The sequence below is a fragment of the Electrophorus electricus genome, chromosome 5, assembly GCF_041902795.1.
Source record: "Electrophorus electricus isolate QZ-2024a chromosome 5, ASM4190279v1, whole genome shotgun sequence".
In the NCBI taxonomy this organism is placed as follows: Eukaryota; Metazoa; Chordata; class Actinopteri; order Gymnotiformes; family Gymnotidae; genus Electrophorus; species Electrophorus electricus.
Genome location: NC_137501.1, coordinates 12,690,001 through 12,702,765, shown reverse-complemented (window position 1 = coordinate 12,702,765; position 12,765 = coordinate 12,690,001). Strand labels below are relative to the sequence as shown.

General features: G+C 44.3%; 2 protein-coding genes across 2 annotated transcripts in view; both read right to left on the bottom strand.

Moving 5' to 3' along the window:
* Positions 1-43: 43 nt before the first annotated feature.
* nansa (N-acetylneuraminic acid synthase a) lies at positions 44-9,644 on the bottom strand. Its single transcript, XM_026996650.3, has 6 exons — positions 9,395-9,644; positions 8,289-8,504; positions 7,983-8,082; positions 7,654-7,808; positions 7,041-7,307; positions 44-474 (listed from the first exon to the last, which is right to left on the bottom strand). Exons 1-6 carry the CDS (start codon positions 9,524-9,526, stop codon positions 265-267), a joined length of 1,080 nt encoding a protein of 359 aa, XP_026852451.2. The 5' UTR covers positions 9,527-9,644; the 3' UTR covers positions 44-264.
* A 689-nt stretch (positions 9,645-10,333) lies between these two features.
* Positions 10,334-12,765, bottom strand: part of gne (glucosamine (UDP-N-acetyl)-2-epimerase/N-acetylmannosamine kinase) — an 11,677-nt gene continuing 9,245 nt past the window's right edge. Inside the window, exons 9-12 of the mRNA XM_035530154.2 lie at positions 12,692-12,765; positions 12,336-12,518; positions 12,035-12,151; positions 10,334-11,809 (exon numbers count right to left, since the gene is read on the bottom strand). The exon at positions 12,692-12,765 is cut by the window's right edge and continues 148 nt beyond it. Of these exons, the coding sequence (XP_035386047.1) occupies positions 11,574-11,809; positions 12,035-12,151; positions 12,336-12,518; positions 12,692-12,765 (610 nt within the window). The 3' untranslated portion in view covers positions 10,334-11,573. The remainder of the gene's footprint in view (positions 11,810-12,034; positions 12,152-12,335; positions 12,519-12,691) is intronic.

The following is a 12,765-nucleotide window of genomic DNA, read 5'->3' as shown; positions in this document are numbered from 1 at the left end:
GGAGCACTCAGCTTGCATAGGCAGAGTAAGGACGGCACATCAGTTTGCTTTGGATATCAGCCTTTATTAGAATTTGGCACATGACCACCCACACCATGAGTTGTTCTGGTGACAGACAAGACGTTCCCGAGCATTCCGACGGTCGCCGTTCCGTTTGAGAATTCCAGAACCGGGGTTATAGAACCAAGCTGGTCAGTGTCATGACGTGCTGCAGGGCACACGTCTCCTGCCGTAGGCCAGCGGTGCTGGGTGTCACGGGACCCTTCACACCCTGGCCTTCTTGCCGTAGTTCTCCACCACGTCCTCCGTGACGCTCTCGTCCTCACCGATGTCTGACATCACTTTTTTCCCCACCAGCAGGAAAATGTCCTCAGGTGCCACACCTTTAGGCTCCGCCACCTTCACAGTCAGCATGTCGAGGGTTAATTCGGTGCCCTTCGGAATGGCCACCTTAGCCACCACAGATTTACCCAGCTAGAGAGAGAGAGAGAGAGAAATGGACAGAGTACAAGTAGGCAGATAGGTGGAGGAACACTGATAACAAAAAAGTAGATTAATGATTAAACAGTGTGTGTGTGTGTGTGTGTGTGTATGTATGTATGTAATATATATATATATATATTAGAGAGAGAGAGAGAGAGAGAGCAAACCATTTACCCAGCTAGAGAGAGAGAGAGAGAGAGAGAGAGCAAACCATTTACCCAGCTAGAGAGAGAGAGAGAAAACCATTTACCCAGCTAGAGAGAGAGAGAGCAAACCATTTACCCAGCTAGAGAGAGAGAGAGAAAACCATTTACCCAGCTAGAGAGAGAGAGAGAAAACCATTTACCCAGCTAGAGAGAGAGAGAGAAAACCATTTACCCAGCTAGAGAGAGAGAGAGAAAACCATTTACCCAGCTAGAGAGAGAGAGAGAAAACCATTTACCCAGCTAGAGAGAGAGAGAGAAAACCATTTACCCAGCTAGAGAGAGAGAGAGAAAACCATTTACCCAGCTAGAGAGAGAGAGAGAAAACCATTTACCCAGCTAGAGAGAGAGAGAGAAAACCATTTACCCAGCTAGAGAGAGAGAGAGAAAACCATTTACCCAGCTAGAGAGAGAGAGAGAAAACCATTTACCCAGCTAGAGAGAGAGAGAGAAAACCATTTACCCAGCTAGAGAGAGAGAGAGAAAACCATTTACCCAGCTAGAGAGAGAGAGAGAAAACCATTTACCCAGCTAGAGAGAGAGAGAGAAAACCATTTACCCAGCTAGAGAGAGAGAGAGAAAACCATTTACCCAGCTAGAGAGAGAGAGAGAAAACCATTTACCCAGCTAGAGAGAGAGAGAGAAAACCATTTACCCAGCTAGAGAGAGAGAGAGAAAACCATTTACCCAGCTAGAGAGAGAGAGAGAAAACCATTTACCCAGCTAGAGAGAGAGAGAGAAAACCATTTACCCAGCTAGAGAGAGAGAGAGAAAACCATTTACCCAGCTAGAGAGAGAGAGAGAAAACCATTTACCCAGCTAGAGAGAGAGAGAGAAAACCATTTACCCAGCTAGAGAGAGAGAGAGAAAACCATTTACCCAGCTAGAGAGAGAGAGAGAAAACCATTTACCCAGCTAGAGAGAGAGAGAGAAAACCATTTACCCAGCTAGAGAGAGAGAGAGAAAACCATTTACCCAGCTAGAGAGAGAGAGAGAAAACCATTTACCCAGCTAGAGAGAGAGAGAGAAAACCATTTACCCAGCTAGAGAGAGAGAGAGAAAACCATTTACCCAGCTAGAGAGAGAGAGAGAAAACCATTTACCCAGCTAGAGAGAGAGAGAGAAAACCATTTACCCAGCTAGAGAGAGAGAGAGAAAACCATTTACCCAGCTAGAGAGAGAGAGAGAAAACCATTTACCCAGCTAGAGAGAGAGAGAGAAAACCATTTACCCAGCTAGAGAGAGAGAGAGAAAACCATTTACCCAGCTAGAGAGAGAGAGAGAAAACCATTTACCCAGCTAGAGAGAGAGAGAGAAAACCATTTACCCAGCTAGAGAGAGAGAGAGAAAACCATTTACCCAGCTAGAGAGAGAGAGAGAAAACCATTTACCCAGCTAGAGAGAGAGAGAGAAAACCATTTACCCAGCTAGAGAGAGAGAGAGAAAACCATTTACCCAGCTAGAGAGAGAGAGAGAAAACCATTTACCCAGCTAGAGAGAGAGAGAGAAAACCATTTACCCAGCTAGAGAGAGAGAGAGAAAACCATTTACCCAGCTAGAGAGAGAGAGAGAAAACCATTTACCCAGCTAGAGAGAGAGAGAGAAAACCATTTACCCAGCTAGAGAGAGAGAGAGAAAACCATTTACCCAGCTAGAGAGAGAGAGAGAAAACCATTTACCCAGCTAGAGAGAGAGAGAGAAAACCATTTACCCAGCTAGAGAGAGAGAGAGAAAACCATTTACCCAGCTAGAGAGAGAGAGAGAAAACCATTTACCCAGCTAGAGAGAGAGAGAGAAAACCATTTACCCAGCTAGAGAGAGAGAGAGAAAACCATTTACCCAGCTAGAGAGAGAGAGAGAAAACCATTTACCCAGCTAGAGAGAGAGAGAGAAAACCATTTACCCAGCTAGAGAGAGAGAGAGAAAACCATTTACCCAGCTAGAGAGAGAGAGAGAAAACCATTTACCCAGCTAGAGAGAGAGAGAGAAAACCATTTACCCAGCTAGAGAGAGAGAGAGAAAACCATTTACCCAGCTAGAGAGAGAGAGAGAAAACCATTTACCCAGCTAGAGAGAGAGAGAGAAAACCATTTACCCAGCTAGAGAGAGAGAGAGAAAACCATTTACCCAGCTAGAGAGAGAGAGAGAAAACCATTTACCCAGCTAGAGAGAGAGAGAGAAAACCATTTACCCAGCTAGAGAGAGAGAGAGAAAACCATTTACCCAGCTAGAGAGAGAGAGAGAAAACCATTTACCCAGCTAGAGAGAGAGAGAGAAAACCATTTACCCAGCTAGAGAGAGAGAGAGAAAACCATTTACCCAGCTAGAGAGAGAGAGAGAAAACCATTTACCCAGCTAGAGAGAGAGAGAGAAAACCATTTACCCAGCTAGAGAGAGAGAGAGAAAACCATTTACCCAGCTAGAGAGAGAGAGAGAAAACCATTTACCCAGCTAGAGAGAGAGAGAGAAAACCATTTACCCAGCTAGAGAGAGAGAGAGAAAACCATTTACCCAGCTAGAGAGAGAGAGAGAAAACCATTTACCCAGCTAGAGAGAGAGAGAGAAAACCATTTACCCAGCTAGAGAGAGAGAGAGAAAACCATTTACCCAGCTAGAGAGAGAGAGAGAAAACCATTTACCCAGCTAGAGAGAGAGAGAGAAAACCATTTACCCAGCTAGAGAGAGAGAGAGAAAACCATTTACCCAGCTAGAGAGAGAGAGAGAAAACCATTTACCCAGCTAGAGAGAGAGAGAGAAAACCATTTACCCAGCTAGAGAGAGAGAGAGAAAACCATTTACCCAGCTAGAGAGAGAGAGAGAAAACCATTTACCCAGCTAGAGAGAGAGAGAAAACCATTTACCCAGCTAGAGAGAGAGAGAGAAAACCATTTACCCAGCTAGAGAGAGAGAGGAGAGAAAACCATTTACCCAGCTAGAGAGAGAGAGAGGAAAACCATTTACCCAGCTAGAGAGAGAGAGAGAGAGAGAGAAAACCATTTACCCAGCTAGAGAGAGAGAGAGAAAACCATTTACCCAGCTAGAGAGAGAGAGAGAGAGAGAGAAAACCATTTACCCAGCTAGAGAGAGAGAGAGAGAGAGAGAGAAAACCATTTACCCAGCTAGAGAGAGAGAGAGAGAGAGAGAGAAAACCATTTACCCAGCTAGAGAGAGAGAGAGAGAGAGAGAAAACCATTTACCCAGCTAGAGAGAGAGAGAGAGAGAGAGAAAACCATTTACCCAGCTAGAGAGAGAGAGAGAGAGAGAGAAAACCATTTACCCAGCTAGAGAGAGAGAGAGAGAGAGAAAACCATTTACCCAGCTAGAGAGAGAGAGAGAGAGAGAGAAAACCATTTACCCAGCTAGAGAGAGAGAGAGAAAACCATTTACCCAGCTAGAGAGAGAGAGAGAGAAAGAAAACCATTTACCCAGCTAGAGAGAGAGAGAGAGAAAGAAAACCATTTACCCAGCTAGAGAGAGAGAGAGAGAAAGAAAACCATTTACCCAGCTAGAGAGAGAGAGAGAGAAAGAAAACCATTTACCCAGCTAGAGAGAGAGAGAGAGAAAGAAAACCATTTACCCAGCTAGAGAGAGAGAGAGAGAAAGAAAACCATTTACCCAGCTAGAGAGAGAGAGAGAGAAAGAAAACCATTTACCCAGCTAGAGAGAGAGAGAGAGAAAGAAAACCATTTACCCAGCTAGAGAGAGAGAGAGAGAAAGAAAACCATTTACCCAGCTAGAGAGAGAGAGAGAGAAAGAAAACCATTTACCCAGCTAGAGAGAGAGAGAGAGAAAGAAAACCATTTACCCAGCTAGAGAGAGAGAGAGAGAAAGAAAACCATTTACCCAGCTAGAGAGAGAGAGAGAGAAAGAAAACCATTTACCCAGCTAGAGAGAGAGAGAGAGAAAGAAAACCATTTACCCAGCTAGAGAGAGAGAGAGAGAAAGAAAACCATTTACCCAGCTAGAGAGAGAGAGAGAGAAAGAAAACCATTTACCCAGCTAGAGAGAGAGAGAGAGAAAGAAAACCATTTACCCAGCTAGAGAGAGAGAGAGAGAAAGAAAACCATTTACCCAGCTAGAGAGAGAGAGAGAGAAAGAAAACCATTTACCCAGCTAGAGAGAGAGAGAGAGAAAGAAAACCATTTACCCAGCTAGAGAGAGAGAGAGAGAAAGAAAACCATTTACCCAGCTAGAGAGAGAGAGAGAGAAAGAAAACCATTTACCCAGCTAGAGAGAGAGAGAGAGAAAGAAAACCATTTACCCAGCTAGAGAGAGAGAGAGAGAAAGAAAACCATTTACCCAGCTAGAGAGAGAGAGAGAGAAAGAAAACCATTTACCCAGCTAGAGAGAGAGAGAGAGAAAGAAAACCATTTACCCAGCTAGAGAGAGAGAGAGAGAAAGAAAACCATTTACCCAGCTAGAGAGAGAGAGAGAGAAAGAAAACCATTTAGAGAGAGAGAGAAAGAAAACCATTTACCCAGCTAGAGAGAGAGAGAGAGAAAGAAAACCATTTACCCAGCTAGAGAGAGAGAGAGAGAAAGAAAACCATTTACCCAGCTAGAGAGAGAGAGAGAGAAAGAAAACCATTTACCCAGCTAGAGAGAGAGAGAGAGAAAGAAAACCATTTACCCAGCTAGAGAGAGAGAGAGAGAAAGAAAACCATTTACCCAGCTAGAGAGAGAGAGAGAGAAAGAAAACCATTTACCCAGCTAGAGAGAGAGAGAGAGAAAGAAAACCATTTACCCAGCTAGAGAGAGAGAGAGAGAAAGAAAACCATTTACCCAGCTAGAGAGAGAGAGAGAGAAAGAAAACCATTTACCCAGCTAGAGAGAGAGAGAGAGAAAGAAAACCATTTACCCAGCTAGAGAGAGAGAGAGAGAAAGAAAACCATTTACCCAGCTAGAGAGAGAGAGAGAGAAAGAAAACCATTTACCCAGCTAGAGAGAGAGAGAGAGAAAGAAAACCATTTACCCAGCTAGAGAGAGAGAGAGAGAAAGAAAACCATTTACCCAGCTAGAGAGAGAGAGAGAGAAAGAAAACCATTTACCCAGCTAGAGAGAGAGAGAGAGAAAGAAAACCATTTACCCAGCTAGAGAGAGAGAGAGAGAAAGAAAACCATTTACCCAGCTAGAGAGAGAGAGAGAGAAAGAAAACCATTTACCCAGCTAGAGAGAGAGAGAGAGAAAGAAAACCATTTACCCAGCTAGAGAGAGAGAGAGAGAAAGAAAACCATTTACCCAGCTAGAGAGAGAGAGAGAGAAAGAAAACCATTTACCCAGCTAGAGAGAGAGAGAGAGAAAGAAAACCATTTACCCAGCTAGAGAGAGAGAGAGAGAAAGAAAACCATTTACCCAGCTAGAGAGAGAGAGAGAGAAAGAAAACCATTTACCCAGCTAGAGAGAGAGAGAGAGAAAGAAAACCATTTACCCAGCTAGAGAGAGAGAGAGAGAAAGAAAACCATTTACCCAGCTAGAGAGAGAGAGAGAGAAAGAAAACCATTTACCCAGCTAGAGAGAGAGAGAGAGAAAGAAAACCATTTACCCAGCTAGAGAGAGAGAGAGAGAAAGAAAACCATTTACCCAGCTAGAGAGAGAGAGAGAGAAAGAAAACCATTTACCCAGCTAGAGAGAGAGAGAGAGAAAGAAAACCATTTACCCAGCTAGAGAGAGAGAGAGAGAAAGAAAACCATTTACCCAGCTAGAGAGAGAGAGAGAGAAAGAAAACCATTTACCCAGCTAGAGAGAGAGAGAGAGAAAGAAAACCATTTACCCAGCTAGAGAGAGAGAGAGAGAAAGAAAACCATTTACCCAGCTAGAGAGAGAGAGAGAGAAAGAAAACCATTTACCCAGCTAGAGAGAGAGAGAGAGAAAGAAAACCATTTACCCAGCTAGAGAGAGAGAGAGAGAAAGAAAACCATTTACCCAGCTAGAGAGAGAGAGAGAGAAAGAAAACCATTTACCCAGCTAGAGAGAGAGAGAGAGAAAGAAAACCATTTACCCAGCTAGAGAGAGAGAGAGAGAAAGAAAACCATTTACCCAGCTAGAGAGAGAGAGAGAGAAAGAAAACCATTTACCCAGCTAGAGAGAGAGAGAGAGAAAGAAAACCATTTACCCAGCTAGAGAGAGAGAGAGAGAAAGAAAACCATTTACCCAGCTAGAGAGAGAGAGAGAGAAAGAAAACCATTTACCCAGCTAGAGAGAGAGAGAATCATTTACCCAGCTAGAGAGAGAGAGAGAGTTTGTGTGCGTATATCGGTGTTTCTGTCTGTGGATGTGTGTGTGTTTAAAAGTGTGTTTCTGTTTGTGTATGTGTGTGTGTATATATGTGTGTGTACACACACAAGCATGTCCTAACCTTGTCATGGCAGGGTACCTCACAGCCCAGCATGCACTTGACGGTTTTCCCGAGAGCCCTCTCCACAGTGCGGATGGCACACACCAGTTGGGCCAGCTCTTTGGGCTCCAGTGATGCACTATGATCACTCCCCTTCCAGCTCTTATCCAGCGTCACATGACGCTCCACCACCTTGGCCCCCAGAGCCACTGCCCCCACTGTGATGTCAATGCCTATCTCATGGCCTGAGTAGCCAATCGGAATGTCTGGGAACTCCTTCTGATATTCCTATTGGTTGGAACAATGTTGTCACAGAGTAATAAAAGTAGGATCAGAACCTCTGGGAGAAGTTTACCATGTTACAATAACTATACAGTAGCTGTACACACAGACACACACGTATGTATGTATGTATGTATGTACGTACGTACGTACGTACGTACGTACGTGTGTGTGTAGGTATATATATATTTTATGTTGTACTTTTCATTTCAAATTTTATAACAAGACAACATAGTTTTACAATTTAATGATATTGTATTTCATGAAAGAGGTTTATTCCTTGTTAACTTTAAATTTAGTTAGCATGCGGAACACACACACACACACACACACACACACACACACGTCTTACTGCGATGACTAGCAGGTTCACGTCCTCTGGTTCCAGTGGGTATGCACTGGTACACTGCAGAATGCAGAAGTTCTGATTGTGCTCCTTCACGGTCTGATACACACGGCGCATCGTCTCCATGGACTGCATTCCACTAGACACCACCATGGGACGACCTGGGGGAACCGGACAGTGATGGTAGTTATTAGACAACTATAAAAGAGCAGTACCATAGAATTATCAAAACCTTTAATAGCATAGAGGTCAGGTCTCGTGTGGTGAACAGCTACTCGAAACAATGACAACACACTCCTGGGACAGATCATTTTAATAGTACACCTCCACTCCACCTTTCTTAGCTGTTTTCTTCAGGTACGGGAAGTTATTTGTGTCGCCGGAGCCAACCTTGAAGAAGGGTACGTTGAGTTCGTGAAGGAACTCTACAGCCATCTTAAAAACAGAGCCACAGAAAGAGACAGTTGAGGTTAACCAGTGCCATTGGTCCTCTAAGGCATGTAAATATATGAGTGAATACCGCAGAGTCCTAACATTGCCTAGCAACGCTTAATGAAAGTCCGACCCATATTAACTACAGTACTATATAATGTGATGTTGAAATAAGTTGTTTTTTAAAAAAAATCCCGTAATTCGGTTACCTCGTCCATCCCCGACGCGGTAAAGAAGATGCCCACTTCCTTGGCGTACCGCTGCAGCTCCCTGTACTGATCATGGCTGAATTCCAGGTGGCGCTTGTGCTCGCCGTAGGTCTTTCCCCATGAGTTTTTCGAGGTGTAAGGACGCTCCAGTGCTCGCTTGTTGAACTTATGCTCCAGCTCGCTCTTCTGCAGTTTGGCGCAGTCTGCGCCGCAATCCTGCAGACGCAACCGGATCAAAATCACTCATGAATGAATGACGCGTGCTGCTCGTGTCGCCGTCTCACGATTCAGAGAAAATACGCGCGCCAACGTTTACAGTAACGATACTTTACGTCGCGACTGCTAGACGAACAAGACGCATGGCATGTGTCCGTCAAAACGGACTATTTGAACTGAGTGATGAAAATAAAAGGCATGATTAAACAGTAAAGCCAGAACACCCACAAGATGACGTTATTTCTCAGTGTTTTTGCTTTGCTCCTGGCAAAAAAAAAAAAAAAAGCATTCAAAGGTTTTCACGATGACAAAGGTTCGGAAAAATGACCGAATCGTTCGTTAGTCGAGGGTAATCTGTGGGGCGTTATCGGACAAAAAAAAATTGCATATGCATTAGAAATACAAATATTTGTATTTTCGACAAAATACAACAAACTAATGACTGACGTAATGAGTTACAAGACGTGGACGAAGATGACCCTGGATAAAGGGTTATTTTAGGGGCGGTAGGAACAGAAGGGGCTCTGTGCGCAGCTGCTGCATAGAGAAGGATGAAGTTACTGTAGAGCGCAATGGCTACAAGCTAGCTACCGGAGCGAATGTGTAAATCAGAACCAGCATTGATTAAGAAAAGAAACGAAGTGCATTTAAACTGTTCTGCAGAATATTATAATTTTCGTACAATTACTGCCGGTGAACTCACGCAAACTGAAGCTAACCCTACCTGTTCGTCTTTGATCTCTCCTGGACAAGCCAGATCATGGAGTTGACGTTAGTACACCTAGTTTTGATCATCACTGGTTCTTTGAAGAGCATTTAAGCTTTTAAGAGGCGAGCCATTTTCATATTATTCGCACTACATTAAACGAACACGGAACGAAATATCTTACTTTGGCCATTTTGATCATTTTCTTCGCTATCTCGATATCTCCTTGGTGGTTCTGCCCAATTTCTGCAATTATGAAGCAAGGATGCTTCCCTCCGATCATTCGGCCGGGACATAGCTCGAATTCTAGAGGCATCTTTACTCTCCAGAAATCCAACCGAATTATACTTCCACTAAATTCAAAGCTTCACTTGAGGTTTGCGGACTAACGTCTAACTACTTCCTCAGTGTATTGGTTACACGACGCAGAACAGCAGGAAATCCCGGTTTCATTCACGATGCTTCAATCCACGTTTCATAATAAAAGCCACTAGGCTAGTCCGTCATCCACAGCATCACGCAAACAACCTGTAAATAAAGCCTTCAAAGTGGGACCAGGCTGTAACAAACATTAGTGGGCTGTGGTCCCTGCAACCTCATGGTCCATATTATATTACATTACTAATCTAACAACAAATTATGTCACATGTATTATGTATGCAAATTATGTAACAACATATTTGCACATTCTTTTTAATATTGCTGCTACATATTTACCAATGTCGGATTTACAGAATCACGTCAGTGAGTAGTTTAGAATGACCCGTTCTGTCACAAATGTGTGTGTGTATATATATATATATATATATATATATATATATATATATATATATATATATATATATATATATATATATATATATATATATATATGAGAGCGAGAGAGAGAGAGAGAAAGAGAGAGAGAATCAACATTCCAGAGAAACAACATTTCCGTTTCCGACAGTGTTCTTCATTAGCTGTGCAGGAACCAGTTTATATTAGAAAAAGTGGATGTTTAAAAACTACAACTTTTTCTTCATTGCAATTTCTGCATCTTTTACTGCTGTTAATCCTCTAAATATACTGTTTACTATTTATTGCACATCACCGAATTACGTCAATTAATAAAACAAGATGAAAATTATCTTAATTATGCATCATTTTAATGAGCAGAATCACTGAAGGTACGACAAAAGCCAATAAGGTTCTTTACCCATCAGAGGATAAACGCCACTGTTAAGGAATGTCCCTGATAACTGTGTTCATGGGTTTAAAACATCACTCCCATCACGGACACACCAGCTTCACCCACAGTGATCCCCCCCCGCCGCACTGAATCAAAAAACGGCGTGACCCTCTGGTACAGCTGATGAGACAAAGTCTTACTACTGACCCCTAGTGGACAAAAACAGCTATGAAGGAAAATGAGCCCAGAATCGAATGCAGAAAAAAGGAGACAGACGTAACCACAGTTACAGCGTTCTCTTCTTAAGAACACTTCAGTCAGGTGGAAACAACATTTTCACATTTCAATACGCTTCATGATTTTAAACTTTATGTAACTAAGAACAGCACAGGACAACGAACAGATTTCACAGACCAAATGCATCTGTCACTCATCAGTCCTTCCTGAGGGAAGTGGACGTGTAACAGAGTGGTTTTTAGGAACAAAACCTTCCCAGTCTAAAGAAGAGCTCAGGTGTTTCTTGTTTTTTTCTAAACCCTCCCTCTGTGCCGACCCCGTGTTGGCGTGACCACCACTCTGCAGCACAACTGCAGGAACACAAGAACAGCCAACCAGTACCGGCAGCAGACAGAGAGCATGTAGGGGCAGGTCCTGGCAGGATTAATATTTTCAACAACCCTTCTCTGTTACGGTATGACATGATAACTGACATGAGATCTTGGTCGATACACATCTGCTGAATAAAGTAGATGATCACACACTTGCACACCAAACTTCACCTCTGGGACCATAAAGTATAGTGTAAAGTCTAGAAGTCAGAGGACAGTCTGTCTTCATCCAGCCTGTCTGTTAGCGTACACCTCTGTTTTACCTGTACCAACATAAATCTTGTTTAGTCCACTGATCCCAAGTATGAAAAAAGTATGAAGTGTGAAAAAGGCTGGAGGTGACGTGAGACCGAGCATCACGGATCGCATTGGACAAACTTCATAAAATAAACATTTAAAGGAACAAGGAAGACGGAGTTGCAGGAAAAGCATTAGGCAACAGTTAAGCTCCCCCCCAAAAATAACCACACAAAAAAAAACCAGAAAGAGTATCTGATTGGCCCTCTGTCTGCAAGTGTTGATGCAGACTGTCTGATTGGCCCTCTGTGTCCGAGACTTGATGTGGACTGTCTGATTGGCTCCAAGTGTCAGTAGGTGCGTCGGGTGGCGTAGTCCAGCACCATGCTAGCGGCGCCCAGCAGGGCAGGTTCTTCCAGGTCAGAGGTCACGACCCTGATGTCCCTGGCGGAGGAGAGGGCACGCTGGCGTATAACCTGGCACACAGGGCCCTCGTAGTGCTTTGCAAGAATGCCAGACAGGACGACGAGGGAGGGATTCACCGTGTGCAGGATGTTCACGATGCCAACGCCAAGAGCTGTGCCCGCTGGGTGGGGAGGAAAGGAGGGGAGGTGAGACATTATTGTTATTAGTCTTACATTTTGATAGAACACACCCACCCATCCACACACAGATATGGATTACTCATCACGCACAGAAATGACCCCTCACATATCTTACTCGTTTGTGTGTGCGCGCATGTACACGGGTATGAGCACACACACACACACACGCACACACACACACGCGCACGTGTATACATGAGTCTCACCTGTGTGGAGGACTGCCTCAGCTTTGCTGTTACCAAGGTGAGCAGCGTGGATGAGGTCGGCGGCGTTCACCTGCTCCTTGTTACTCACACTCATCCCTTCCACCAGAAGAAGGTCCTCTGCAAACAGGCATTATAAACACTAAATAAACGCTTAATAAACATTTAAAAACGTAATAAACACTCAATACACACTTAATACTCATTTAATAAACACGGGGTATGGCACACCCAGAGAACAAAGCATGCTATGCATATATTGCGCATGTGTGTGTTTGTGTGTGCCCGTGTGTGGCTCTCTCACCGTCGTGCAGTCTCTTGGCCTCTCTCTGCAGGGCCAGGCCAGAGGCGAAGGCCTCTATACAGCCATGGCTGCCGCACGAACACTCGGGCCCCTCCAGTGCCACCATGATATGGCCCAGCTCCGCCGCGCAGAACGTGCTGCCGTGTATCAGCTCGCCGTGCTGGATGATCCCACCCCCGATCCCTGCGCGCGCGCACACACACACGCACGCACACGCACACACACACACACACACACACACACACACACACACACACACACACACACACACACACACACACACACACATATATCAGTAACCCGTACTTGGAACATGTGCTTCCTTCACACTGAGCTCGTGCCCCGGTGCGGCTCACCCGTCCCCGTGATGACGGTGACGAAGTTCTCCATGCCCTTCCCGTGGCCGAACTTCTTCTCGGCAAGGGCTGCG